The sequence below is a fragment of the Leopardus geoffroyi genome, chromosome A2 (assembly GCF_018350155.1).
Source record: "Leopardus geoffroyi isolate Oge1 chromosome A2, O.geoffroyi_Oge1_pat1.0, whole genome shotgun sequence".
Taxonomy (NCBI): Eukaryota; Metazoa; Chordata; class Mammalia; order Carnivora; family Felidae; genus Leopardus; species Leopardus geoffroyi.
In genome coordinates this window covers 32,947,320-32,973,915 of record NC_059331.1, presented here as the reverse complement: position 1 = coordinate 32,973,915, position 26,596 = coordinate 32,947,320, and the positions used below count along the sequence as shown (strand labels likewise).

The following is a 26,596-nucleotide window of genomic DNA, read 5'->3' as shown; positions in this document are numbered from 1 at the left end:
ATCTGCACTTTCACCATCTTTCTGGGTGATTGCTATGTACATGTCCATGTAGGAAGTGTACATTCTAAAAATACCAGAAAAGGGGCGCCTGGGTGGCTCAGTCGGTTGGGAGTCCGACTTCGGCTCAGGTCATGATCTCGCGGTCCGTGAGTTCGAGCCCCGCGTCGGGCTCTGTGCTGACAGCTCGGAGCCTGGAGTTGCTTCAGATTCTGTCTCCCTCTCTCTCTACCCCTCCCCTGCTCGCATTCTGTCTCCCTCTCTCGAAAATAAAAACATAAAAATACCAAAAATGAATATACGTTGGCTCCTAGAGACTTAAGGGCGACTCTTTTAAATCCTGCCAAGTTTCGAATTTATTTTCTGTCGATTTGTAATTTCAAATTGTTTCTTCCCTGTTGGCTTCATTTCCTTTTTTCTCCTTAAAAATTCTAGTTCTTTTATTAACCTGCACTCATGGATACAAATTGTGAAACCAACTCAAATTGGCTCAAGCAAGAATTTAGAGGATCAAGCAACTGAAGAGGCCAGCAGTACATGGCATCAGTGGCTCAGGCAGGAATATTAGGCAGCTTTCTCTTTCATTTCTGCTGTCCGCTTTGTAGACTTAATTCTAAGTCAGGTCTTGCCAACCTGTGTCAAGATGGCCACGAGCACCTGCAGCATGAGAATCCGTCAGCTTAATAATTTCAGCATCCAAATTTAATTTGCTGGAATTAAACGCTTGTATGCCTGACATTCATTTGCTTTGGATCAGGCACCTGACCCAATAAGAAAGGCAAGAGTGATAGCCCTGTGACTTGGGCATACCACGTGAGCTAGGTGTGGGTTTAAGTCAGTCCCCACCTGGACCACAAGGACTTTGATGGGTTGGATTTCCAAAGGGAAGTCTGAGAGCTGGTTCTAGAGAAAGAGGGTAGAGATGAATTGCAGGGAAAGACCACAGGCGTCCTCCTCAGTGGTGGCAGATTTTTGGTGGAAGTCGTTGTTTAATAGGCTCCATGTGCCCCCCATCCAACTTCTGAATTAGCTTCATTCTCTTGTGCATCGTTGGGAGCGAGTCATGAGAGAAAGATTTGAAAACGGCCTTTCATTATTCCTCAGTCTGCTTTCAGAAATCATGTCTACAGGAGAATTCCTGTGGGAGGTGGAAAATAACCACAACTCCTGATTCTTATGTTTTTAAAGCCCCGTGGAGACTGACGTTTAACATCCTCATAAAAATTCAGCCAGAATGTCAGCAGCGCCATTTGTAGATACGTTGATGACATCATCTCTTGATGTTTCCAGTTAATAAGAACGCAAGGAGATTCATGTACTTCGAGTCTTCTTTTAAAACCCAAGTCAAATTAGTCCACCCACATGATACTGTTCTGGGGGTAACTGTCTTGTTTTTTGCAAGAACATTCCCTTACTTTTCCAAAAGAAGCTAGAATCTGACTCACTGGAATAGCTGTGTCTACACTCTAAAGTTTTATATACTTACCAGCTTGGTGTGTCGGTGTTTGATCTTTGCCCCTGTCTACCAAAAATGTTCTAAATGTTACAAAAATGGAGAATGATGCCACCCTATCTGTTTTCTTCTTGCTGTCCAAGGCCTGCTGAGTCATGAAACCAAATGACACCTAGGAGTGAGAGTGTGGCTCAGTCTGTGTTTTGATGCCCCTATTGGTATAAGAGACGTTAGGGTTTTAGTTCTGAATTTGTTTCTTCTTTGGCATTTCCAAGATTTTGAGCAGTGTTATTTGAGCATGTCTTTCTCATCTTTCTTTTTAAGTGCGATAAATGTGGTCTGTCATTTTGATGTTTTCTATTAAGAGAACTTCCGTCTAAATAAAACAATAGAGTTGATGGCCAGCAGTTGGGAAAGAGCGAGGGCTTTTAAGAATATAGATGCAGACAGTAGTGAACACCTTGCTTTGAGGTATGATTGATGAATTTTTCTCTCTCTGTCTCTCTCTCTCTCCTCCTCTCTCTGCAATTTGACAGCCGATTCCGGTGCCCAGGAAGAGCACACTCTCCAAGAAACAGCGTTACCACCTGTGAATAGTAGCATCGTCGCTGCTCCCATCACGGACGCTTCTCAGAAGTTCCCTCAATACCTACCTCTTTGTGCAGAGGATAATTTAGGTCCTCTACCCGAGAACTGGGAGATGGCATACACCGAAAATGGAGAAGTCTATTTTATAGAGTAAAGTATACCTTTCGTCCTCTCTGAAGCTGTCCCTTAATGTCGTCACTCTTCCTTCTCGCCCCCTAGTGGCTACGGTTGTAAATTACATCTGAAAGGACTGATTTTGCGCTGATGGTTTTCTTTCATATAGTTTCACAGGCTTTGTGCCAAAAAGAAATCAGCACAGCCTCCCAATCATTGAGTCTGAGGATCTTGAAGAAGCTTAAGTTAATAATTTCCCTCAAGAGTGAAACAACCATATTCTGGTGTATATATAAATTAGGGCATAATATATAAAGAACATATGGAGCCATTCAGTAAATTCTTTGGTTACTTTTTTTTAATTGGGTTGCAAGGGCTTTAGGGTTTTTTGTTGTTGTTTTTTTTTTCAGTTGCGTTTTAAGAGTTCTTCATACATTCTGAATACAATTCCTTTAACATCTTTGTGGTTTGTGAACATTTTTTCCAAGTCTGACTTTTCATTGTCTTGACTGTGTCTTTTGAAGAGCCCCAAGTTCTTAATTTTGAGGAAGTCTGATTTATCAATGTTTTTCTTTTGTGGGCTGTGCTTTTAGTGTGCTGGCTGAGAAGTTTTTGCCTAAATCAAAGTTATAAAGCTGTCGTTGTCTGCCATCTTTGTTTTAGAAGTTTTATTGCTTACATTTTCCATTTAGGTGTATGATCCATTCTAAGTTGATTTTTTTTTTTTTTACACGGTGCAATTACATGGATTGAAATTTGAGAATATGGTAGCCTCCCTCCCCCAGTCCCTACCCTGTAGTCTCACGTGGCACAGTTTTTTTTTAAGTGGTTTTTTTTTTTTCAACGTTTATTTATTTTTGGGACAGAGAGAGACAGAGCATGAACGGGGGAGGGCAGAGAGAGAGGGAGACACAGAATCGGAAACAGGCTCCAGGCTCTGAGCCATCAGCCCAGAGCCTGACGCGGGGCTCGAACTCACGGACCGCGAGATCGTGACCTGGCTGAAGTCGGACGCTTAACCGACTGCGCCACCTAGGCGCCCCACACGTGGCACAGTTTTAGTCACTCATGGTCAACTGTGTTCTGGAAACAGATGATCCTCCTGACACATTGTCAGAAGGTCACTAGTGGCCTCATGCTACGTCACAGTGCTTATGTCATTCTCCTCATTTCATCTCATCACATAGGCATTTTATCATCTCACGTCATCACAAGAAGAAGGGTGAGTACAGTACAATAATATACTTAGAGAGAGGCCACATTCACATAAATTTTATTATAAGATATTGTTATAAGTGTTCTTTTTTATTAGCTATTGTTAATTTCTTACTGTGCCTAATTTAATAAATTAAACCTCACCATAGGTATGTATGTATAGGAGAAAACATAGTATATTTAGGATTTGGTACTATATATAAATCTACAGTTTCAATCATCCGCTGGAGATCTTACAACTTAGCTTCTGTGAATAAAGGGTGGATTACACTATACAGATGTGAAAAATCTTTTAAAATTATAAAACTTACATATATCTATGTGTGTATACATATGCATATACATATATACGTATATATGTATATACAAGATATTACTAAAAGTTAAACATTTAAGGGGAGCCTGGGTGGCTCAGTCAGTTAAGCGTCCAACTTTGGCTCAGGTCATGATCTCGCACTTTGTGGGTTCAAGCCCCGTGTTGGGCTCTGTGCTAACAGCTCAAAGCCTAGAGCCCGCTTGGATTCTGTGTCTCCTACTCTCTCTGCTCCTCCCCTGCTCATACTCTGTCTCTCTTTGTCTCTCAATAATAAATCAACTTTTAAAAAAATGTTTTTAAAATTAAGCATTTAATAAGTGGTTTACTAAAAATGGAAAAATATACAAACAATTGAAATTATTCTAAGAATCTCAGGTAATAGCATTTTTTCTCCAATAATAGTCAACTTTTTAAAATTTGTTTTAAATTTTTTTTTAATGTGTTTTTATTTTTGAGAGAGAGAGAGAGACAGACTGTGAATGGAGGAGGGGCAAAGAAAGAGTGAGACACAGAATACAGAGTAGTCTCCAGGCTCTGAGTGAGCTGTTAGCACAGAGTCTGACGTGGGTCTCGAACTCACAAACCGTGAGGTCCTGACCTGAGCCAAAATCAGACGCTTAACTAACTGAGCTGCTCAGGTGCCCCACTAAATTTGTTTTTTAATGTTTATTTAATGCGATCAGCACAGAGCCTGACACGGAGCTTGATGTCATGAATCATGAGATCATGACCTGAGTTGAAATCAAGAGTGAGACACTTAACCAAATGAGCCATCTGTGTGCCACAATAATAGTCAGTTTTTAAAATGCTACACTTTGGCTCTATTATTAAGATTCTCTGTTAAGATTCACCATGGTTTATATACCGCTAAAAAAAAAAAAAAAAACCTAAGACAAAAAAAAAAAAAAAACAACCACAAAATGGCCAATTAAGCTATAAAATAAATAAAAATATAAGTAAATCTGTTATATTCAAATTGAAGTTGAAGGTCTACTGTTCAGTGAACAATAGCCAAGTGAAAGTGACAAAGAAAAAGATTAGAGAAGACACAGATTACCAGCATTAGGAATCAAACAGGGATCACCGCAGACCCTGAAGACATTAAAAGGTAATCAGAGAATGTTGCCAACAAACCTACACACAGAAAGTTGACAACTTAGATAAAATGGGCCAATTTCATGAGAAGCACGAACTACCACAACTCATCTGTATGAAATAGATAATTTAAATAGCTCCATAATGACTAAGGAAAATGAATTTGTCATTTAAAAACTCATGAAAAAGAAATCTCCAGGCCCAGATGGTTTCACTGGAGAACCACTCCAAGAATTAAATTTCTATACAGTCTCTTCCTGAAAACAGAATTAGAGGAACACTTACCAATTATGTTTATGAGACTGTTGTTACCTTGTTACCAAAAACAAACAAGGAGAGTCTAAGAAAAAAAGAAAACTACAGAGCAAGAGCTCATGATTATAGACTTAAAAATCTGTACCAAAATGTCAGCAAATAATACTCCATAACAGAGAAAGAATTTTATACCATGACCAAGTAGAAATTATCCCAAGGATATAAGACTGGTTCAATATTTGGAAAATTCATAAATACAATCTACCATATTAAGATACTAAAGAAAAAACCCGACATCATATTTATCAATGCAAAATCTTTGACAAAATTCAGCACTCATTCATGATAAAAGTTCTCAGAAAAACAAGAACAAGGGGAATTTTCTTGGCTTGATAAAGAATATCTACAGAAAACCTACAGCTAACATGACACTTAGTGGTAAAAGACAAAAAAAAAATACTTCCCCTGCATGATTGGGAACAAGCAATGATATTAGCTCTCACCACTCTTTTTTTTTTTTTAATGTTTACTTATTTTTGAAGGAGAGAGACAGAGTGTGAGTGGGGGGGCAGGGGCAGAGAGAGAGGGAGACACACAATCTGAAGCAGGCTCCAGGCTCTGAGCTGTCAGCGCAGAGCCCGACACGGGGCTCGAACCCACAAGCCGTGAGATCACGACCTGAGCCGAAGTCAAATGCTCAACCGACTGAGCCACCCAGGCGCCCCAGGTCTCACCACTCTTAATCAACCTGGTTTTGTAAGTTCTAGCCAGGAGAGTAAGTCAGGAAAAGGAAATAAAAGGCCTATAGTTTGAAAAAGAAGGAAGAAAACTGTCCCTCTATGCAGATCACATGACCATACCCAAGAAATGTGTAAGAAAGTACAAAATCACAAGAAATGTAAAAAAATGTCCTAGAATCAGTAAGTTCAGCCAGATCACAAGATAAAAGATAAGCATACAAATATCATTGTATTTATGACCACATGGACATCAAAATTCAAGAAAAAATATAATTCACATTTTCTTCCCAAAAAACTCCACTTCAGCATAAATCTAACAAGATATGTATAGGATGTTATATACTGCAGACTACAAAATGTTGTTGAAAGAAATCAAAGAAAGTCTAAATGGAGAGATGTCTTCCATAGATTGAAAGACTCAATTATATAGTAAAGATGTCCACTCTCCCAAAATGGATATGCACGTTTAGCGAAAATTCTGTCAAAATCTCAGTGAAGGCTTTTGTTAGTATAGACAAGTTTATTTTAAAATTTTTATAGGGGGACACCTGGGTGGCTCGGTTGGTCAAGTGTCCGACTTTGACCCAGGTCATGATCTCACGGTTCTGAGTTGGACCCCAACATCGGGCTCTCTGCTGTCAGCACAGAGCCTCCTTCTGATCCTCTGTGTCCCCCTTTCTCTCTGCACCTGCCCCCCTCTCAAAAATAAAAATACAACACTAGACATGAATAAACAAAGTTTATATAGAAAGGCCAAGGAGCCAAAATAGCTGGAATAGTTTTAAAAGAGAAGAATAAGCTTAATCAGTTTGTCCATTATCAAGACGTATTATATAGCCGTAGTAACAGAGGCTGTGTGGCGTTGGCGACGAAATGGGCACGTGGAACAATGAAACCCAGAAACAGACCCACAAGTATGTCTAAGTGATTTTCAACAAAGATGCCAAAGCCATTCACTGCAGGGAAGAAGATAGCCTTTTCAAAGAAGTGCTATTGGAGCGAATGTTTAGCCAGAGGTAAATAAATGAGGCTCAACCTCAGCCTCATAATTTATACAAAGAAATTAATTCACAGTAGCTCATCACAGACTTAAGTGTAAAACACAAGGCAATGAAAGTTTTTAGGAAAAAAAAATTTTTTTTGAGCTCTAGGTCCAGACAAGGAGTTTTTAAGACTTGACATCAAAAACATTGAACCCTAAAAGGAATTACTGATAAATACAGCATCATCAAAATAAAAAAAAATAAAAAAACATTTGCTTCACAAAAGACCCGAATAAGAGGATGTTTTAAAAAGCAAACTACAGAGTGGGAGAAAACGTTTGCAAACCCCATATCTGAAAATGGACTGTTATCTAGAGTATATAAAGATCTCTCCAAACTCAATAGTGACATTAAAAAAAAAAAAAAGATCAGTGAGAAAATGAGCTGCAGACGTTTCACTGAAAGGATATACAGATGGCAAGGAAGCACGTGAAAAAATGTTCACCATCATTACCATGAGGGAGATGCAAATTAAACCCAGAAAGATATCATTACATACCTGTTAGGATGGCTAAAATAAAAAATAGTAAGAAGGTAAATGACGGCACAGATGCAGAGAAACTAGATCATTGCTGGTGGCCATGTAAAATTGTATGGCGTTCTAGAAAGCCGTTGGGTGGTTTCTTTTTTTAAAATCGTCAATAAGTTTTTATTTTATTTTTGTAAGTATTTAAATTCTAGTTAGTTCCCATGTAGTGTAATACTGGTTTTAGGAGTAGAATTAATGATTCATCACTTAGTATAACACCCAGTACTCATCACAACAAGTGCCCTCCTTAATGCTCATCACCCATTTAGCACATGACCTGCCGACCTCCCCTCCAGCAACCCTCAGTTTGTTCTCTATAGTTAGAAGTCTTTTATGGCCGCCCTCTCTTTTTTTTCCCCCCTTCCCTTATCTGTTTTGTTTCTTAAATTCCACATAGAAGTGAAATCATATGGTATTTGACTTTCTCTAACTGACTTATTTTGCTTAGCATAATACCCTCTAGTTCCATCCACAGCATTGCATATGGCAAGATTTCATTCCCTTTGATGGCTGAGTAATATTCCATTTTATATATTTATATATAAATATATTTTATATATTATATATATATTTATATATATATTATATATATAAATATATTTTATATATTTTATAATAAATATATAATAAGAAATATATAAATATTTAAATATTTATTTAAAAATAATAAATACATAAATAATATATTTATATATAAATATATTTTATATATATAAATATATTTTATATATTATACATTATATATACACACACACACACACACACACACACACACACACACACCCCACTTCTTTATCCATTCATCATTCGATGGGCTTTTGGGCTCTTTCCATACTATGGCTGTTTTTGATAATGCTGCTATAAATATTGAGGTACATGTGCTCCTTTGAATGAGTATTTTTGTATTCTTTGGCTCAGCATCTAGTAGTGCAGTCTTAGTGGTGCTTTTTAACTTTCTGAGGAACCTCCACACTGATTTCCACAGTGGCTGCAGTTTCTTATAAAACTAAACATGCAACTACCCATATGACCCAGCAATTGCACATTTGGCCAAAGAAGTGAACACTTATATTTACCAAAAAACCTGGACATGTATGTTTATAGTAGATTTCTCCTAAATAACCAACAACTGGAAATAACCTAGATGTCCTTCAGTGATTAAACTCTGGTACATTCATGCCATGGAATACTATTCAGCATTAAAAATAATTTATTGATATATACAACAACCTTGATGAGAATGAATGAAAAATAGCAATCCTCAAAGATTACATACTGTCTGATTCCATTTTTAGAGCATTTTTGCAATGACAGCACTATACATGTGGACAACATGAGATTAGCAGTTGCCAAGGACTTAAAAAGGGTTTTCGGGGCAGAGATTAGGAGGGAACCAGATATGGCTATAAAAGAGTAACATGAGAGGGGTGCCTGGGTGGCTGAGTCCATTAAGCATCTGACTTGTGATCTCAGTTCAGGTCATGATCTCATGGTTCAGTTCATGGGATCGAGCTTCACATCGGGCTCAGCACTGGCAGCTCAGAGCCTGCTTGGGATTCTCTGTCTCCCTCTCTCTCTGCCCCTCCTCGGCTCATTTTCTCTCTCTCTCTCTCTCTCTCTCTCTCTCTGTCTCTCTCTCTCAAAATAAGTAAATACACATTTTTAAAAGAAAAGAGTAACATGAGAGATCCTTGTGATGTTGGAATTGTTTTGTGTCTTGACTTGTGGCTATCAGTCGGTATTCCACAGTGACATTGTACTATAGTTTTATAAGATGTTACCATTGGGGGAATCTGGGTAAAGGGCATGTAGGATCCCTCTTTGTTCTTTCTTATAACTACAGGTTAATCTATAATTATCTCATAATACAGAATTGCTTTTAAAAAATCATACATAATCTTCCATCGCCGCAGTGACCATTATCGCTATATTACTGGTGTAGGAACAGTACAGACCATGAGTTGTAGTGTTGGACTCCCTGGGTTTGATTGCCAGTGTTTCTCGGTACCAACAGACTATCTTTGTACAAATGTCCTCATTTTTCTGTCCTCAATTTTCTTATCTGTAAAATGCGTCAATACTTCATAAGGTTATCATAACGATGAAATAAATTGTAACAAATAGGTAAAAAGATTAGATTCTGGTCATTGTAAGCGGATCAATCCTATTAGTGGCAGTAGTTGTTGCTATATTATATTAACTTTCTTTTTTTTTTCCTTTTTAATACGGTTGAGATGATTTGTATATACATTTGCGCATTCTGTTTTTCACTTAAGCCCTAAGTTTTTGCAGCAGTTAATAAGATTTGAATCATTTAAAATGACTATGGTAGTGTTTTTCAGCATTTACAACCCAAACTTCAGACTTCCAAAAACGATTTAGGTTACTACCTAAATTAAAAAAAAATTGTTTTTTTTCATTTCTGGTTTGCAGTTTGAACTACTGGCCTTGTAGTTCTTTGCCTCTCCCATTTAGCTTGCATAGACTGGCCTGGGAGCTCACGCAGAACCTCATCCCAGGGTCCTGAGCTGCTTCGGGGCACTTCCTCCAGACATTCTCGTGCCAGTTTTAACGTGGTTGAAGGCCAATATCTATCTCTTGCACTGGTCCCGCACACCTTCAGACGTTCAAGGCCTCACTCAGTGTCTCTTGAAACTTCCCCTGGAGTCAGACGATGCCCTCCGGGAGGCAGACACATTTAGCTTCTCCAAGCTTTTGTTGCGGGGGGGGGGGGGGGGGGGTTTGGCTCAGATTTTGTTTATGATAGGTAATTTTGGGTTGTCTTCACTATTGTGTACAACATAATTCAGGATGCTGCGATTAATGATAGGTATTAGCAGCTTTGAGCCAATTGTGTGAATTGAGGTAGTTTCGTGCTATCAGGGGGAATTCTTATGTAATGTAATGAGTGAAATAGCAGCATTCTTGGTGAATTCCAGCATCCAAGGTTTAAGTCACAGACAAATTGAAAGCAAATTGGAGTTTGCTCTTCTGTAAAGGTGAAGACTAAAATCAGTCTAGATAAGGGGAGACAGCATAGACAAGGGGTATCATTTGGAACCCATTTTTCAAAAATAAAACTGACATCACATTTTAAGCTTTCCATAACAGAATGATTGTACCTTAAATAAGTAAAAAGCCTACTGAAGGCTCTTCCTAAGCCTTTTATTTTCTTTTTTTAATTTACATCCATTTTAGTTAGCATATAGCGCAACAATGATTTCAGGAGTAGATTCCTTAATGCCCCTGACCCATTTAGCCCATACCCCCTCCCACCTGGAGTCCCTCCAGCAACCCTCAGTTTGTTCTCTGTATTTAAGAGTCTCTTATGTTTTGTCCCCCTCCCTGTTTCTATATTATTTTTGCTTCTCTTCTCCTATGTTCATCTGTTTTGTATCTTAAAGTCCTCATACGAGTGAAGTCCTATGATATTTGTCTTTCTCTCACTGAGTAATTTCGCTTAGCATAATACCCTATAATTCCATCCAGGCAGTTGTGAATGGCAAGATTTCATTCTTTTTGATTGCCCAGTAATACTGCATTGTATGTATATACCACATCTTCTTTACCCATTCATCCATTGATGGACATTTCCCAAGCTTTTTGTAATTCCAAACTCGGGCTCTCTTCTGGGATGAGTTTGTTGTTGGGAAGTAGCTTTGCTCTGGTTGAGGGAAAATGTTCAAGAACATGTAATTCTGTTGTCATTGAGCTTTTTGCTTTTTCTCTCTCTCTCTTTTCAAATGTTTTTCTTGTTTTTGTTTCTGGATTTCAGCCATAACACGAAAACAACATCTTGGTTAGACCCTCGGTGCCTGAACAAGCAGCAGAAGCCTCTGGAAGAGTGTGAAGATGATGGTAAGGGGCTAGCAAGGTCTTGGTTCAAGTGTGCTTGAGGCTGTTCACATGTGCAAATTTTAAGGAGTTACAGCAAGGTCAACCAGGATTTAACAAATGAGTTTTTAAAAAGTCATCTCATTTCTAGTAAATAAACTGTAGGGCAATCAGAATTGGAGGGCAATCAGAATTGTTTTTAAAGAACAGTTTGTTTACACATGAAGGCAGATGTATACTAGTATCTCCATTTTAAACAGAATTTTAACACAAACTATTTCAATGAAAATATAACCTCTGGCTTCAGGACCTTGGAGAACACTCTAGAAAATCTCTAGGAATATAAAAACCAAAGGTGCTCTGGTTACTCATCTATGGGGTCCTAATCCTGTATTAGGAAAGTCTTAGAGGAAAAAAAAATCAAGAAATTTTCTTGAATTCTACATATTTCATAACTTGGCATAGGAAAAGCGGATCGTGACTTCTTGGGAATCTCTGTGTAACTTAGAATATATCCTGATTATCTAAAAAGTAGATTCTTCCAAGAAAGAGCCCGAGGTGTTACCCTTAGCTCTACTCTGCCTGTTAATCTTGAAAAAGAATCAATTGGCTAAGAGAGTTACTATTTTAAAACGTTTATTTCACGGCTTTGGGATTTCTAATTATTTTTCCAAAATGAAAAAAATTAGAACAAATGTTTCCTTTTCAGTACTCTGAAGTCGGTCCCAAGTTGTACCAAAATTACTTTTTGACATGGACGAATTAAAAGGGAAATGGTTTGTTTATCTGCTCATTATTCATTTCTGGCATTTGAGTTAGTAGTATAATTATGGAATACATATTTTACTGAAAGATAGTGAAACTTTATTAATTTGTCCTATGGGGCAGAATTATATAAACTTGAGGTTTGCCTGCAAATACAAGCCAGTGAACTATAATACTGCCAAAAACCTTGTACTTCTAGATCTTTCCGTTCTACATGGATTGCAGATACCATGAAATGAGCATAAAATTGTGTGTTCATATTTATGGGAGTGACTCCAAGTGGAAATACAAATCCTCCTGACTAAGGAGACCTGAGTGAGATGCTTCCCTGATTTTGGTTGCTGAAGAAGGAATGGAACACGTGTAGTCAGCCTCATTATTTTACATGCTTAAGGGATAATGAACTGTCCTGATTATCCAAGTATTATGTTTAATGTGTAATACGAAAGTGACCGATATTCAAACATCAGAACATAAAATGCATTCAACCATAAAATTTCGAAGAACAAAATTTAATCTTTATTTGATGCTGGATGATTTTGAAGGCATTTTGGACTTCTTTTACCATAGGCTCTTCAGTGCGGTCTCCATTATAATTATACTGGGAACATATAAAAATGCCTGTTATTATAATTTCATAGATGATAGAAGACTCCAGTAGCTTTTACCAGGAGAAACTTAATGGAGTAAAACTGTTGAGTAGAATTACTGAATGATTTTGTTACCGAATCTATTGCAGTTCAGCCTTGAACAACACAGGATTGAACTGCAGTGGTCCACTTTTATGCAGATTTTTTCAATATATTAGAAAAATTTTTAGAGATCTCGGACAATTTGAACACCTTGCAGATGATGTATAGCCTTGAAATACCAAAAACATTAAGAAAAGATTAAGTACTATTGTAAGAATACAGTATAAAATACTTCTACAAAATAAGTGCTTATCGACTATATTATTGGTAAGGTTTTCAGTCAACAGTAGACTATTTGTAGTTAAGTTTTGGGGAATTCACAAGTTATATACAGACTTTTGCACTGTGGAGAGTCAGTACCCGCAACCCCTGTGCTATTGAATGGTCAACTGTTATTTTTAATTCTTAGAATTCTTGTCATTGGTGTTAATGTTATTACCTTTGGAACAAGTATGTATTCATACCAAATACCATTAGGTTATCCATTTATCCTTTCAACTTAGGATTCATATATGCTTTTTCCAGTAGAAATTATATGTATGTCTGTATACACAGTGTGAATATATAACCAGATGTTACCACTCTAACATTTATCAGTCCCCACACCTTCATTTGCTGTTGCCACGTAACACAAATCTGCCTTGTGTTGTTGTTTATGTCGTGACACCAAGAAGAATAGTGTTTTTGCTCACAGTATTGTTCCTGTATTCAATTTCTGTTCTCTGGAGGCCATATGCACATGGTCTGTAACAATATCGCTTCATAGTTATTGTAAAATTTTTCATATACTCTGTTTTCTGGCTCCAAAAAAGTAAGAAAGTGGCTTGGGACTTTGATCTTTAGTATATAACTCCATTTGTTGTTTCTGTATATCTAGTTCAATTAGAAGCCTTCCACCTTGCCTTTGAGCTCCAGGCCAATATTTAAAAATGCTTGGTTGATAATGCTTTTTGTCTGAAAGAGATTTCAAACACAGTCTGAATAAAACCCAACTAAGGATCTCTACCCCCCAAAATCTGGTCCTCTGTAAGTGTTTCCTATCTCGGTTGAGGGTAAAATTCATGTATACCTGTGAGTCCCCCTTGACCTACTACTTGACCTTGATTTCAACCCATCTACCCTCTGAATTTACTTTGCCTCTCAGGTATCTCTGGAATCCATGCACGATTTTCTTTGTTGCCTGTGGCATCCTAGTCCAGGTCACATGCCTCTGTCACCCACACTCTTGCCTACTCTCCTTACACTAGACCCAGAGCACTCTTTTAAAACGTCAGTGTGATTGTGTTATCTGTGACCACCTTCTCGAGCCCTGTTCAGTGGCTCTCTGTCTGCGCAATATTCAGCCCTCCCCACAGCTGGTTTCTAAGTTCTAAGTGCTTTGGCCTCTGGTTTTTCTCACCCTTGCTCCTCTCCACTCTGCCCTTCATGCCCACTAGCACTTTCTTAGAATACTCTTACATTTTACAGACAGATACTGAATGCCTTCTATATGTCCATTGTGTCCTAGGAACTTCAGATGTATCAATGGGCACAACCATCAAAATGCCCTGCTGTCATAGAGCTTAAATTTCAGTCATTCTTCACTTTAAGTCTTTCTGTTCCATCGGGCATATCCTTCAGGTTACAGGTCAGGGACTCTTCCTGTGACCTTGCCCCCAGATATGATTGGGTCATTCTGTGATGTGTGTTACTTTAGACACATTATCACAGGTTTTAGATATGGAAGTTTTATTTATGGAAGGTTGGGATTTGTCTCCTCTTCCAAAAGAATGTATGATTTGTCACTTTGCCCAGTGACTGGCCCATGGTAGGTCTCTCATTAAATACTCACTGGAGAAATGAATTGGATGCTAGCATCAAAACTTACTGTTGACAGCGGAATCACTTTTAAATCAAGAGTTCACAAGGTATATAGTACCATGTTGGGAACTAAAGTCAGCAATTGAGTCATCCATGCATCCATCCGTCCGTCCATCCATCCATCCATTTAGAAGTATTTAGTACCTACCATGTACCAAAACACTGTACTGGGCACTGAGCATTTCACATTGGTGAAAATAAGTCTTCCTCCCTGTGTTGGTGGAGCATACAGTGGAGGGGACAACCACCTGTTCTGTAGCTGGAGAGACTTTCTGCGTAAAATGGTTTGTTGTGTGCTGTCCCCTGCTCTCTTCTCGGTTACAGTGCAGTGTCTTACTCATAGCAGGAGGGGATCAAGAATGGAGAAGATCCTGACCGGTTTTGCTTCCTGACTTACTGTGACCATTGTCACTGCAATACTTCTGGGCTGTTTGACTTCGAAATCTCATACCAAGTAAACAGTGCTTTCCCATCCTCGTTTCAGGGTGGCCTTCAAGCCCGCTTTCGTCACGTGCAGCATCCTGACATAACTCATCTCTAACTCCCTGCATTCTCAAATTGACCCCACCTTCCACTTTTCAGGCAGCATTATTACCTCTAAGCTCAGTAGTGCTTTAACTGTGAATATAATTGCCTCAATGATGAGAGCATTACTGCAGGATTAGAAGGACTAATATTGGAAGGGGTAACAGCTTTGTTTGCCCGAAATGAGGTGTGTAATAAGTGACTTCCCACTTAAGAACATTGAAACCGCAAAGGTATTTGTCATCTTTTACAACCAATCAAACCCTGTTTCGACATGCAAGGAAATGAGCCATATAATTATGTTACCAATATCAGCTCTTACCATTTTGTGATTTACACTGAAGTCTCCAGTTTACTAGCTGAGGCAGTGAAATAGGCCACAATGCAGGTAAGGACAAAACCAAGTGACATGTTTGCTGCTGTTTTTCTGAGGGAAGTTTTCTTTCTTGGTGTTGGTGTCTGAATTTTTCTTTCTCTCTTTTCTGTCTCATTCCTGTTATTCCTTTGGAGAAGAAGGGGTCCACACCGAGGAGCTGGACAGTGAACTAGGTAAACCCTCCCAGCTGCATGACCTACCCTGCATGGTTTTGTCTCCAGTGAATTGCTTAATCCTTCCGTTTCCTTAGTCTGCCCTTCTTCAATTATGATTTTCATTCCAGCTTACCCGTGAAAGGTCAGTCTTACAACCCTCGAGTCTGACTCGCAGGCATCACGCAGAGTTGTAATAAGTTGTGTCTACAAAGAGAAAGTCTGAGTGAATTGAGACTGGAACGAGAGTCAGCACATTGGTCCTAGGAAGTCTTCCAACTTGAGGGTTAGGAAAAGACTAAGGGATAGATGCTTGCCGTGTGCCTTGAACTCTCCTATAACCCTACACCAGCCTCGTTTCCTTCATTGTTTGCTGTGGGCGGTTATCTACAAGGGTCACACAAAAAAAGCAAAGCAAAACAAAAATAAAAACCCACCAACTAATGAAAAGGGACTTTGTAGGAGTAATAGCAATACAGTAATTCTCATCATTAACCAAATAGTTAATAATAGTCTTAGTCTTGTGTTAGTAAGTCGCCAGCCACTTGTTGGCTTTGTTACTGGAGTGAATGGCTGGAAAACCAGATGCTGAGCTTATATGTGACATATAAGCTTCGAGTGTGTGTATCAGTGTATAAACCAAGTCTTGACTTGTCTAGCTGTTGCAGTCTAGAAATAATTTACATTAGCAGATAATGCCAAACTTTTTTATCTTTGCTGTTGGAATATATTGAATTATATCCCATGCTGTTTTATGTTCAGCTTTGAACAATATTAAAGTTAGTTTGCCTTCTGTCTGATGCATCTACTGAAGGATAGGGTGGAAAGCGCACGTTTCAGCTAAAGTGCACATAAAAGCCTTGGTTTATTGAACATTCGTGTATTTTTTAAATAGATGATTAACATCAGTATGAACAGAACTCTCCTTAGATTGTTGCATCAGCCTGAGATTTTTGAGATTGCCTTAGGAACTGAAAATGTAAATACTTAATAACAGCAGATTATTGTTTTCATTTGATTTTGTTTGTATTTGTTATATAATAATCAATTGTGGTTGACTGGAGTTGTAATCCAATGGAATTTAGCTCTGTTTTTCTTCCTGTTTGGAACGTTGCTGTTGTAACTGATGGACATGCCAGCATTGGTCGATAACTACTGAATGGAACTTATCTTTCAAGACGTTTAATAAGTTGTCCTTGTTGTGACTGTGGTAGGAAGGGCTGGAGGCTCATCCTGTGTGATAGAACAATTTAAAACTTACTTTATCAGAAAAAATTGATCGGTAATATGAAAGTAATTAAAGAAGACCGAACTAGGTTTTTGAGACACAGAATGAGTGCCTTAATCATTTGCTGAGCCACTTTAAATCACTCTTGCTGGTGATTGATATGTGTGAGTGACCCCTGCTGTTCATGGGTGCCAGGTGGAGATAACAGAACTGCGCACAGGGGCACGATCTTTTGTGCTTCCATGGAAGTTCGAATATTGACACTTTTAGGGAAGAAGTTTCTATACTTTTTCTCTTGTAACTATAATATTGTGGGAACTTGCCTGTGCTGTTGAAGATTGAAAACATAAGTGTTAATGCCTGCATAGTATCATCTCTCATGGTCATAGGCATTATTTGGGGAGATGGTTTGGTAACATGGTGGGACAGTCTGTGGGGGCAGATCAGACTGCCTGGCTTCTTATCCAAGCTCCCCTGTTTACTGGCTGTGTGGCCTTGGGCAAGCTACTCTACTCACCTTCTCTTAGCTTTGCTTTCCTTTTCTGTAAAGAGAGGCTGAAGGAGGAGCTCCCATGGTGTTTATAGGAAACCTAATGATAAAGTCTTAATATCTGTCCCTGTGATCAGCACATATTGTTAGGTTTACTAGTGTCATTATTTATTAACTAATTCTCACCTGTTGGACTTTTTAATCCTCCTATGGCATTTTTTTTACCTTTAGTACGGGTCAGGGGAGGAATGTATAGACTGTAGAAATGACCCAAATATGTCTTTCTAGGTGGAGATAGGACTCTGGATTTTTGCCTGCACATATCCACTGTGTAAAGATTAGTGTTAGTGGGTGTACACACACACACACACACACTTCTCTTGCATTCATTCCATATTCTGTTGACAAGCTCACTGCCCATTTTCTTAACAAGAGGGTCCTAATTTCAAATAGTAGCATCTGTCAGGTTTTCAGTGAACATTGGGATTCCACATGTGGCAAGGAAACCCTCTCTGTGATCTGCCTCTGAGAGGTAGGGGACAGTTGGCTTGGGTGTGGAACACAGATCACGTGATTATAGAGTTGTCATTTCTGATCTCTGTTGGGTGAGCTGGGTCAGTAGCTACATTATGCACTTCTGGTCTGCAGAATTTATCACAGCCTCTGCAGACAACTTCCCAGAATTGAAAAGTACTTGCAGAACCTCCTTTTGGAATTTTAGGGTATTTATGTGCTGAAACCAACTAGGAGAGGTAGAGACAAGGAAATGAGGTTCCTTCCCCACCCAGGCTAGGTCACAGTTTTGAAATCTGTCTGTGACTGTGAGCACGACTTTTCAATCTGTGTGTTGACGAATCTCTTGAAAGGAACTTAGAATGTTTGCTTCCTATTTGCTTCTGTGGTGACAATTAATACCGTATGAGATTTTTCAAGGCAGGGCTAGGAAACAAGCAGGCTGTATAAATCTGTTCTGTTCCTTTTCTGCTTTCCTAGAACGTTGCCATTTGTTGAGCCTACGTGCCAGGTGCTGTGTGAAATGTTTTTTAGGCATCCTTGTTTAATCCGTAGTTGACCTTGAAGTAAATCCCAGTGAAAGATGTGGTTCTAAGGCATTAAGTAACTAGCCCAGTGCCAGATCTATGAAGGGGTAGAGATAAGGTTCAGCCCCCCACCTGGGCAAGCCCAAAGGGTCTTAGCTGCTTAAAGTACATGTGACAGGTTGTATATTCTGGTTTGATGTCCAACAGTTTTGAGACATAGGGGCTGACTCTTCGGGCAACATCAGAGTGTTTAGTAAAAAAAAAAAAATGGAATGTCATTATTTTGGGGGCTTTGGCATTTTCTGCCATTCTTAGTTTTTTAGAACCAAAAGACAAATTTGAGGACAAACATCTTCCGTTTTTAAATCGATGACCCATTTCTATTTTAAGCATTAGGAAACTAATTCCTATTATTAAGTTAATTACCACATTGGAAGTGAGAAATCTATCTTTTCAACTGAAAATGAGCTTTTAGCTTAGAAAACTAGAAAATTTCTGGAATTTGCTAATCTGTTCCAGGAGATGTGTTTAAATTTACAAATGTTCAGGAATATCACTTGATTTGCCACATTTCTCACCTCTAGAGTAGAAGTTGTTGACTAGACAACAGGACAAAGGTCAGAGGTGGCTTCTTTTTTTCGTACCCTCTTTAGACCTCTATCAGAGCACGAACAGTATGGTGTTTGAATTATCTGCATAATTGTGCACTTATAATTACATATGTGTCCCTGGTGCCTACCACACCCTCGAGCAGAAGTGGACACTCTCCACATGTTTGACAAATTAATAACTGAATGAGTTAACATACAGCATACTATTAGTTCCAATGTACATTATAGTGATTCAGTAATTCTATACATTACTCAGTGCTCATCCTGATAAGTGTACCAACGAGTTGAATTCTTAGCATTTCCTATTTTATCTGAAGATAATCAGGCCGAATATTCAAGGGTGCAAATTGCGAAAAGGATTTGGTTCAGTGAAACCTCAAATTTCACACTTACTCCCTCCTCTGCCCCCATTCCAGAGCAAACATGAGGCTGTGCCCCAATCTGCATTTTTTTTAATCTTCGATTTCTCAACTCCTTGGAAAGATTTTCCTGGTTCATTTTCATTTAAATGGTAATTTCCAGCTTTGTAAGGGGAAACCATTTCCCAGGCATTTGATTTGCATCAGTTCGTAAGACTGGGCGTACAAAAATGCCAAGTTGCATCAACATCTGCAAATTGGACCTGTCTTGCATTTTAGTAGCTTGTGTCTCCTGGAATTCAAAGACTTCTTTAAAACCTGCTAAGCGTTTAAAAAATTTTTTTGAGAAGAAAAAGGGGGAAAACCTGTCTTTTTGTTTGCAAATAGATAACATGTGGAGCAAAACCCATGAAATTAATGTCTCTTGATATGCAGCCAGATCTTAGCAAAACATAAACTTTGAGTAATTAGCGTGTGTGTTCGGGTGCACGCGCGTGACTCTGTTTCAGCGCAGGACTGTTGATGGCACATGTCAGCCCTTTGCCCGGATGAAAGAATCCTTCTTTGAGAAGAGTGGTGACCACGTGACTCCTCGAATTAAAAAAAGAAAAAGAATTTAGTGTTTCCAAATAGGTGACGTTCCAAGCGTTTGTAATATTCCATTCAAGTTGGTCTTCATAGCTGACTTCCAGGAATAATGATTCACGTTGGAGTGTGGTGTTAACCCAAGCTTGCCTTAACTGTGTGTGTGTGAGAGTGGCTTTGAAATGAAGTTGAGTAATTGCTGCTCTGCTTGAAAGAATTGTTTAATGACACAAAACACAACCTGGTTACTTCTTTCACCAAGTCTAATTATCTGGTGCAATGGGGTTTTTCACAGTAGATTCTTGTTGTGGCAGAACTCACTGCTAGGAAGCTAATAAAGTTCCAGCTTTTGATATGAAACCTGATGGAGAGAAGTCCAGTAGAGCACAGTTGCGTTTTCAGAAAGGCACGTAAATCTGCCAGTGCCATTTTACAGCACCACAATAAAGGACTAAAATCTTCTCCCTCAAGTAGTGTGTTCTCAGAGGGCAGGACCTGTGTTTCTGCTCTCGTAGGCGAAAGGTAGGCCCGTCTGAATGCAGCAGTTGAATGATAGATGCAGGCAATTAGAAAACCCAACTCCACGTGGGCAGTTTTACTTACTCAGTAGCATTTTAATTAGGAACAAGGAGGAAATAAGATGCAAATTTTATTTTATTCCAGGGAGAGCAAAAGCAGCTCTATTATATTGAAAATGAAAAGAAACGTTAATTTTCATCCATTTTTGTTTGTGTGGTAAGGTAGTCTGGAAATAAAATGAGAAAATTATAAATATTTAAGATACAAACTAGGCATTCAAGGCAAATTTTAACCATATCTCCATTAAAATCTAATTTAATAGTTGATTTAGAACAAAAGCATCTGGGACTACATTTTATTAACTTGTAGTAGCTTGTGCAAAATATCAGTAAAGAATTGTTCCTCATGTAGAAAAATACACTAATAGGTACATATAATGCTCGCTTTTTGTTGTTGTTAGAATGCACAGTTTTAACTGGATTTAATAAGGCACTTTTAAGAGTCTCCCTCTTTTTCCCCTCACTTAGTTGTTAAGAATCCTTGGGTTCTTCAAGAATATGGTCTTCTTGCTCTAAATCTTCTTTTACTTTTCAGAACTACCTGCTGGTTGGGAAAAGATTGAAGACCCTGTCTATGGTATCTACTATGTAGAGTAAGTGGCTGTTAACCCATATTTTGGTTTGTACTCCTCTATAATAATTATGTACGTTTATGCTGAACAGAGTTGGCCATCATTGTAAGGTACAAACTTTTAGCAACAACAACATAATTTGTAATGAAAATATATATGCATATTTTAATGAATGAGAAAATATTCAGTGAATCTGAAGACAGTAAATGCTAAAAGGACAGGATCAATGCCTTTTGTTTACCAGTATTTTACCAGGACCCAACACAGGCCTGGCATATGCCGCCTTCTTGATAAGCATTAGTTGAATGAATGAATGAATGAGAAAAGCTAAGACTCACTGGAGCAGGTGAGTAGGGGTTATCTTCTGGAGGAGAACATGTTTGCCTACTTTTTGCCCTGCTCAGGCCTGAACTTTTCAGTAATTACTTATTTATTCATGCAGACTTTCCAGAAGGGTTAGACATGTCTTAGTAATGTATGAAATGCCACCAGAATTGAGAAGATAATTGAGAACTGGCCCAAGCTGTAAGACCTTGTATGCTTCTTTGCCTCTCCTCTGCCTGAGGACCATAGACATAGCTCCTATTTTCCAACTTTAAGACTCTCAAACCCTCCTCATGTCCTGTGTGGTATATATCTTGTTCTGGCATTGGGCACATACTCCGTCTTGTTAGGATAATCCTGAAAGAAAAGAAACCCAAGAGATGAAACATTATAGCAAATGTGCTGTGTATCATTTCCTGAGAAAGTGGAGAAATCACTAATAAAAGAGGCTTCGAGAGAAACAAATGACATAGAAATATTCCATCGTCATAATCCCGCCTGGTGCCCTAAAGACAGCTGGCAAGCTTTCTGTCTCTCATGCTCCTGGCAATGAAAATTCATCTGTATAATGGCCTGGTGATAAGAGTATATGATACAAATTGTCAGACTGTAAAATGCTCCGCATCTTATCATAAAAAAGTACGAGTTCAATATAGCAAGTGTCATTGGCCAGTCCTCACATGGCCAACTCTATGTAACAAAGGATTTGGTGATTTGGGCCATTAGAAGGGCATTGTTGTTTCTCTGACCCTCACAAAATAAAGCTCCTCTGTGTGCCCTGCGGATCACCTAAAGGTGGTTAGTCTATCCACCCTGTTTGACCAGCCCGCCTTTAAGAAATATTTTGAGTTCTGAATACTGTAATTACATAATAGGTCCGTTCCCAAACTTCTGATCAAGTATGATTTTGGATAAGACAAAACAAAACAAAAACAAAACACCAAGTGTATGTATGCTTGTGTGTATGTATGTTTGTGTAAAATATGTGTATATACACTAAGGCCATGGCAAAAAAAAACCCATGCATGTACACGTATGTATGTATTTTTGTTCCATGGCCTTATGAGTTTTGGAACCGTCTGGCATATCTAGGTCTTTGTCACTTTGAACGCATCACATTTGCTTAGGTTAGCTGCATTTGGAGTTTTTTTGCCTGAGGCTCAAACTTTTAATCCTGACTCCGTGTCCACTGATGAAAATAGTTGGCAGATGTTGGGAGAGCCCTTCTTTTAACTTTGAGTGCTGAAGCTTCTCTGAACTGTCATAGGAAGCCACAAGCAGTTCTGGCATTGCATGTCATAGACTGCGTCCTGTCTGTACTTTAATCTCATTTTTAATAATTCCACAATCCACTTTTCCTTGAATTGAAGCACTTCCCTGAGTCAGGTGCTTCCTTGGACATTTGGAAGAGTCAGTGGTTAAAATCCTGCGATTTGAAAGCAGACAGACCTGAGCTTCCTTGCCTCTTTACTGTTTACTAGCCACGTTCTGTTAGGTGAGTTAGTAATTGCTCAGAAATTTACTTTCCCTCTCCATAAAATGTGAATATCAATAGGACCTGCCTCTTATCATTTATTGAAGATTTTAAAATAAAATGCGGGAAAAGCTGGTAGCCTCTATAGGCAGTCACTATATGGAAAGCATTCGTTTCTTTTTCCTCTTCCTCATTGCCCATTTTGACATGTGCTGGGCAGCATCTCAGACCACCTGCTTTGCTCAGTGCTAAGCAAGGGACTTGGCAGACTGGCATTTTGCTTGTGGGATGAACTGTTTTCTAACCAAATATTGTCTGCCTCCTGCTCCAGCCACATCAACAGGAAGACACAATATGAGAACCCGGTTCTAGAAGCCAAACGGAAGAAGCAGCTGGAGCAGCCGCAGCCGCAGCCGCAGCCGCAGCCAGAAGGTTGGCTTTCCCTTGATGTGTTGGGCAGAGGAGCTTGGGGCAAAGCCTGGGCGCTGACACCCCCGTGTGGTCAGAACTGGCCTTGATGTTCCTGTCCTTCTGCCGTGCCGTGGACTTGGTGTCCGGCGGGGGGGGGGGGGGGGGGGGGGGGGAGATGACAGTGCTTCTCTTCCACCCGGAACCCAGACAGCTCGAGTGGGGGCCCTAGCCCACGGCCCCCCAATCTCCACTTTAGTTTAGAAAGAAGCTGTCATCATCCTGGAGAACTTGCTGTTGCCCCAGCATGTTTACATACCAGCTGGTGTCTAAATTCATACTGCTTTGAGCCCTTAGGAGGAGTTACTATATATGAAGCTAACTTCTAATTTTAGGAACATGACATGTAAGAATCAGAAAAAGCTGGTAATTTTTAATGCTTTTCCAAAACTATAAGTTAATTCATGATCTTTATAAAAAATATGGACAGTTCAAGAATGGAGAATATTAAATTCTCCTCTGCTTGCTCCTATCTCATTCTCAATGATAGACACTGTGCTGAAATTTTAAGTTTATTTATTTGTTTTGAGAGAGCCTGAGACAGCACGAGTCGGGGAATGACAGCTAGAGAGGGAGAGAGAGAATCCCAAGCAGGCTCTGTGATGCCAGCACAGAGCCCAATGTGGGGCTTGTACCCACGAAGCCGTGAGATCATGACCTGAGCCGAAACCAAGAGTCGGATGCTTAACTGACTGAGCCACCCAGGTGCCCCTGTACATAGATGCATATTTTAATAAAAATCAGATTGTAACTTATAGGTGTGTGTGTGTGTGTGTGTGTGTATAACTTATATGTATGTGTATATATATATATATATACATATATATATATTGTATATATTATATATATGCATATATATGTATATGTATTAGTTTTGTGACCTGATGATCTCATTTAAATGTATTTCTTGCACATATTTCAAAGCTGGTTAATAAAGATTTGCCCTGTAATTTTTAAGGGCTGCATAATTTTCCATTTTATGAACTTACTTCATTCAGCTATTTATTAATACATCTGTTCATTAATAGCCATCTAGTTATTAGTAGGGTTTTTTAGTTTTTCATTGCACCCTTTTAAAATGATATACTCAGGGGCACCTGGGTGGCTCAGTTGGTTAAGTGTTCAACTCTTGGTTTCATCTCAGATCATGACCTCACACTTTTGTGAGTTTGAGCCCCACGTCGGGCTCTGTGCTGGCAGTGAGGAGTATGCTTGGGATTCTCCCTTTCTCTCTGCTTCTCCCCCACTTGTGCCCTCTCTGGCTCTCTTACAATAAATAAACTTAAAAAAATAAAATGCAATGACTGCTCAATACCCTCTCAATGTAATATGCAAATATCCAATATATGAAGATCAAATATGACACTTTTATTATAATATTGATCATAGTAAGTGTAGGTCATAGGGGGAAAGTTGGCAGACTTTTTCTGTGAATGGCCAGCTAGAGGACATTTTAGCCTTTGCCATTCATCCGGTCTCTATCACAACTGTTCATCTCAGCCCTTGAAGTATGAAAAGACCCGTACACAATGTGTAAATGAATACATATGACTGTGTTCCAATAAAACATCATGTATGAAGATGGCTATTTGAGCTTGATTTAATTTTCATGTGTTACAAAGTATTTCTCATTTTAATTTTTTCAACCATGTAAAGATGGAAAAACCATCCTTGGCTTGAAAGTTGTATCAAAATGGACAGTAGGGTCCCTTTGGCTTATAACCACAGGTGGCCAAACACTGCCATAGATTGTATTTTACTGTCTTTTGTTTCTGTTTTTGTTTTTTTAAGTAAGCTCTACGTCCAACATGGGCCTAGAACTTGTGATTCCGAGATCAAGAGTCTCATGCTCTACAAGCTAGCCAGCCAGGCACCACTACGCTGTATTTTAGAGTATTGTGTGTGTGTGTGTGTGTGTGTCTGTGTGTCTGTGTGTCTATGTGTAAGCACCTATCAAAAAGTTCTCCTTTCTTCCTTCATGTCTTTTCTAGTTAAAAAAAAAAAGGTTTTAAATATTTTTCTCAACTGGTGAAACTTTGTAGTGCGAGAAAGTGCTGTTTGAAGTCTGGGGTATACGGTTGAATATATTAGCTGGAAGGTGACTGTGTAAATCTCAAGGGTCACTCACAGCGCGTTGTTTCTGGGCCTCCAAGGTGAGGAGGACTACAGTCAGGATGCAGGCATGTTGGTGATGAGTCCCATTCGGGTTTGGGAGATGGGAGGGGATAGCACTTTAGCATACTGCTGAAATCACCTTTATTGTCATCCAAGATGAGCAGACCTCAGCAGCTCAGCTCATGTCTCAAGTGTGTTAGAGACGGTTTTCCCTCATCGGGCTGGTGGCATCAGTTGATTGTATATCTTTCCTGATATTTTTTGCTTGGTCTCACTTCGGACCCTCCGGTCACAGAGAACTGAAGTTTTTATTGTTTGTATCACAATATGATATGAGCTTTCCTCAAAACTCTGATGGGAGAGGGACACACACAGACACACACACACACAGAGAGAGAGAGAGAGAGAGAATCTTATCCTTAACAAAGAGTGGGGTCCAATACCAGTTTGTTTTCCATCTAAGCTCTCTGTGTCTAGTTTCATTAGTTTGGATAGTTGGATGCTTAAGAAGGTGCATCTTCTTTTAAGAGAATGTTAATGTGACTCCCATTTGAAGGAAACACAATGTACTCTTTCTTTTCCTCACAGAATGGACAGAACATCACCCATGTCTTGTGCCTCCTGTTACTCCAAACCACCCCCCGAGCAATCCGGAGCCAGCCAGAGAAGCTCCACTTCAGGGTAAAGCGTCTTTAAGATGATGAAGTGCTTAGATCAAAAATTTAATTTTTTAAAGGAAGTTTAAAAAGTAGAATCTCACAATTGCCAATTCATTCCTTTGATGGTGAAAACTGTGATGTTAGAAATTCTAAACATATTGTTAATCAAACTTGCCAAGAAAACTAGAACTTTTTGTGTGGGTAAATTTGCTCAGCTAATTGCAATGCTCTGAAAATAATGACCACTTGCCATTAGGTTGCCACAGCCTCAGCACCTTTGACGCTTGGGGCCAGATAATTCTTTGTTGTGCGTGGGTCCTGTCCTGTGCATTGGACCAAGTTTAGGGGCGTCCATGGTCTCTACCCTCTTGTGACAACTAAAAATGCCCCAGTCATTGCCAGATGCACCTGGGGAGAAATCCCACGGTTGTAAATCACTGATTTAGAGACTACAGAAATTTATTATTGGTATTTAGTAAGATAACTTGAAGAGTCAGCTTGAGGATATTCCAAGATCCTCGTCAACATATTTGCTTTTGACTAA

The 26,596-nt window shown here is 39.1% G+C and overlaps 1 protein-coding gene across 20 annotated transcripts in view; it reads left to right on the top strand.

The window, feature by feature from the left end:
* The window catches only part of MAGI1 (membrane associated guanylate kinase, WW and PDZ domain containing 1), a 656,496-nt gene that overhangs the window by 528,629 nt on the left and 101,271 nt on the right, over positions 1–26,596 (top strand). For 10 of the 20 annotated variants that reach the window (XM_045493451.1, XM_045493447.1, XM_045493445.1 and 7 more), the window contains exons 5-10: positions 1,987–2,188; positions 11,121–11,203; positions 15,532–15,570; positions 20,976–21,033; positions 23,142–23,242; positions 25,982–26,074. In XM_045493451.1, the coding sequence (XP_045349407.1) occupies positions 1,987–2,188; positions 11,121–11,203; positions 15,532–15,570; positions 20,976–21,033; positions 23,142–23,242; positions 25,982–26,074 (576 nt within the window). The remainder of the gene's footprint in view (positions 1–1,986; positions 2,189–11,120; positions 11,204–15,531; positions 15,571–20,975; positions 21,034–23,141; positions 23,243–25,981; positions 26,075–26,596) is intronic. The other 10 variants (XM_045493448.1, XM_045493452.1, XM_045493446.1 and 7 more) reach the window with 2 other exon arrangements.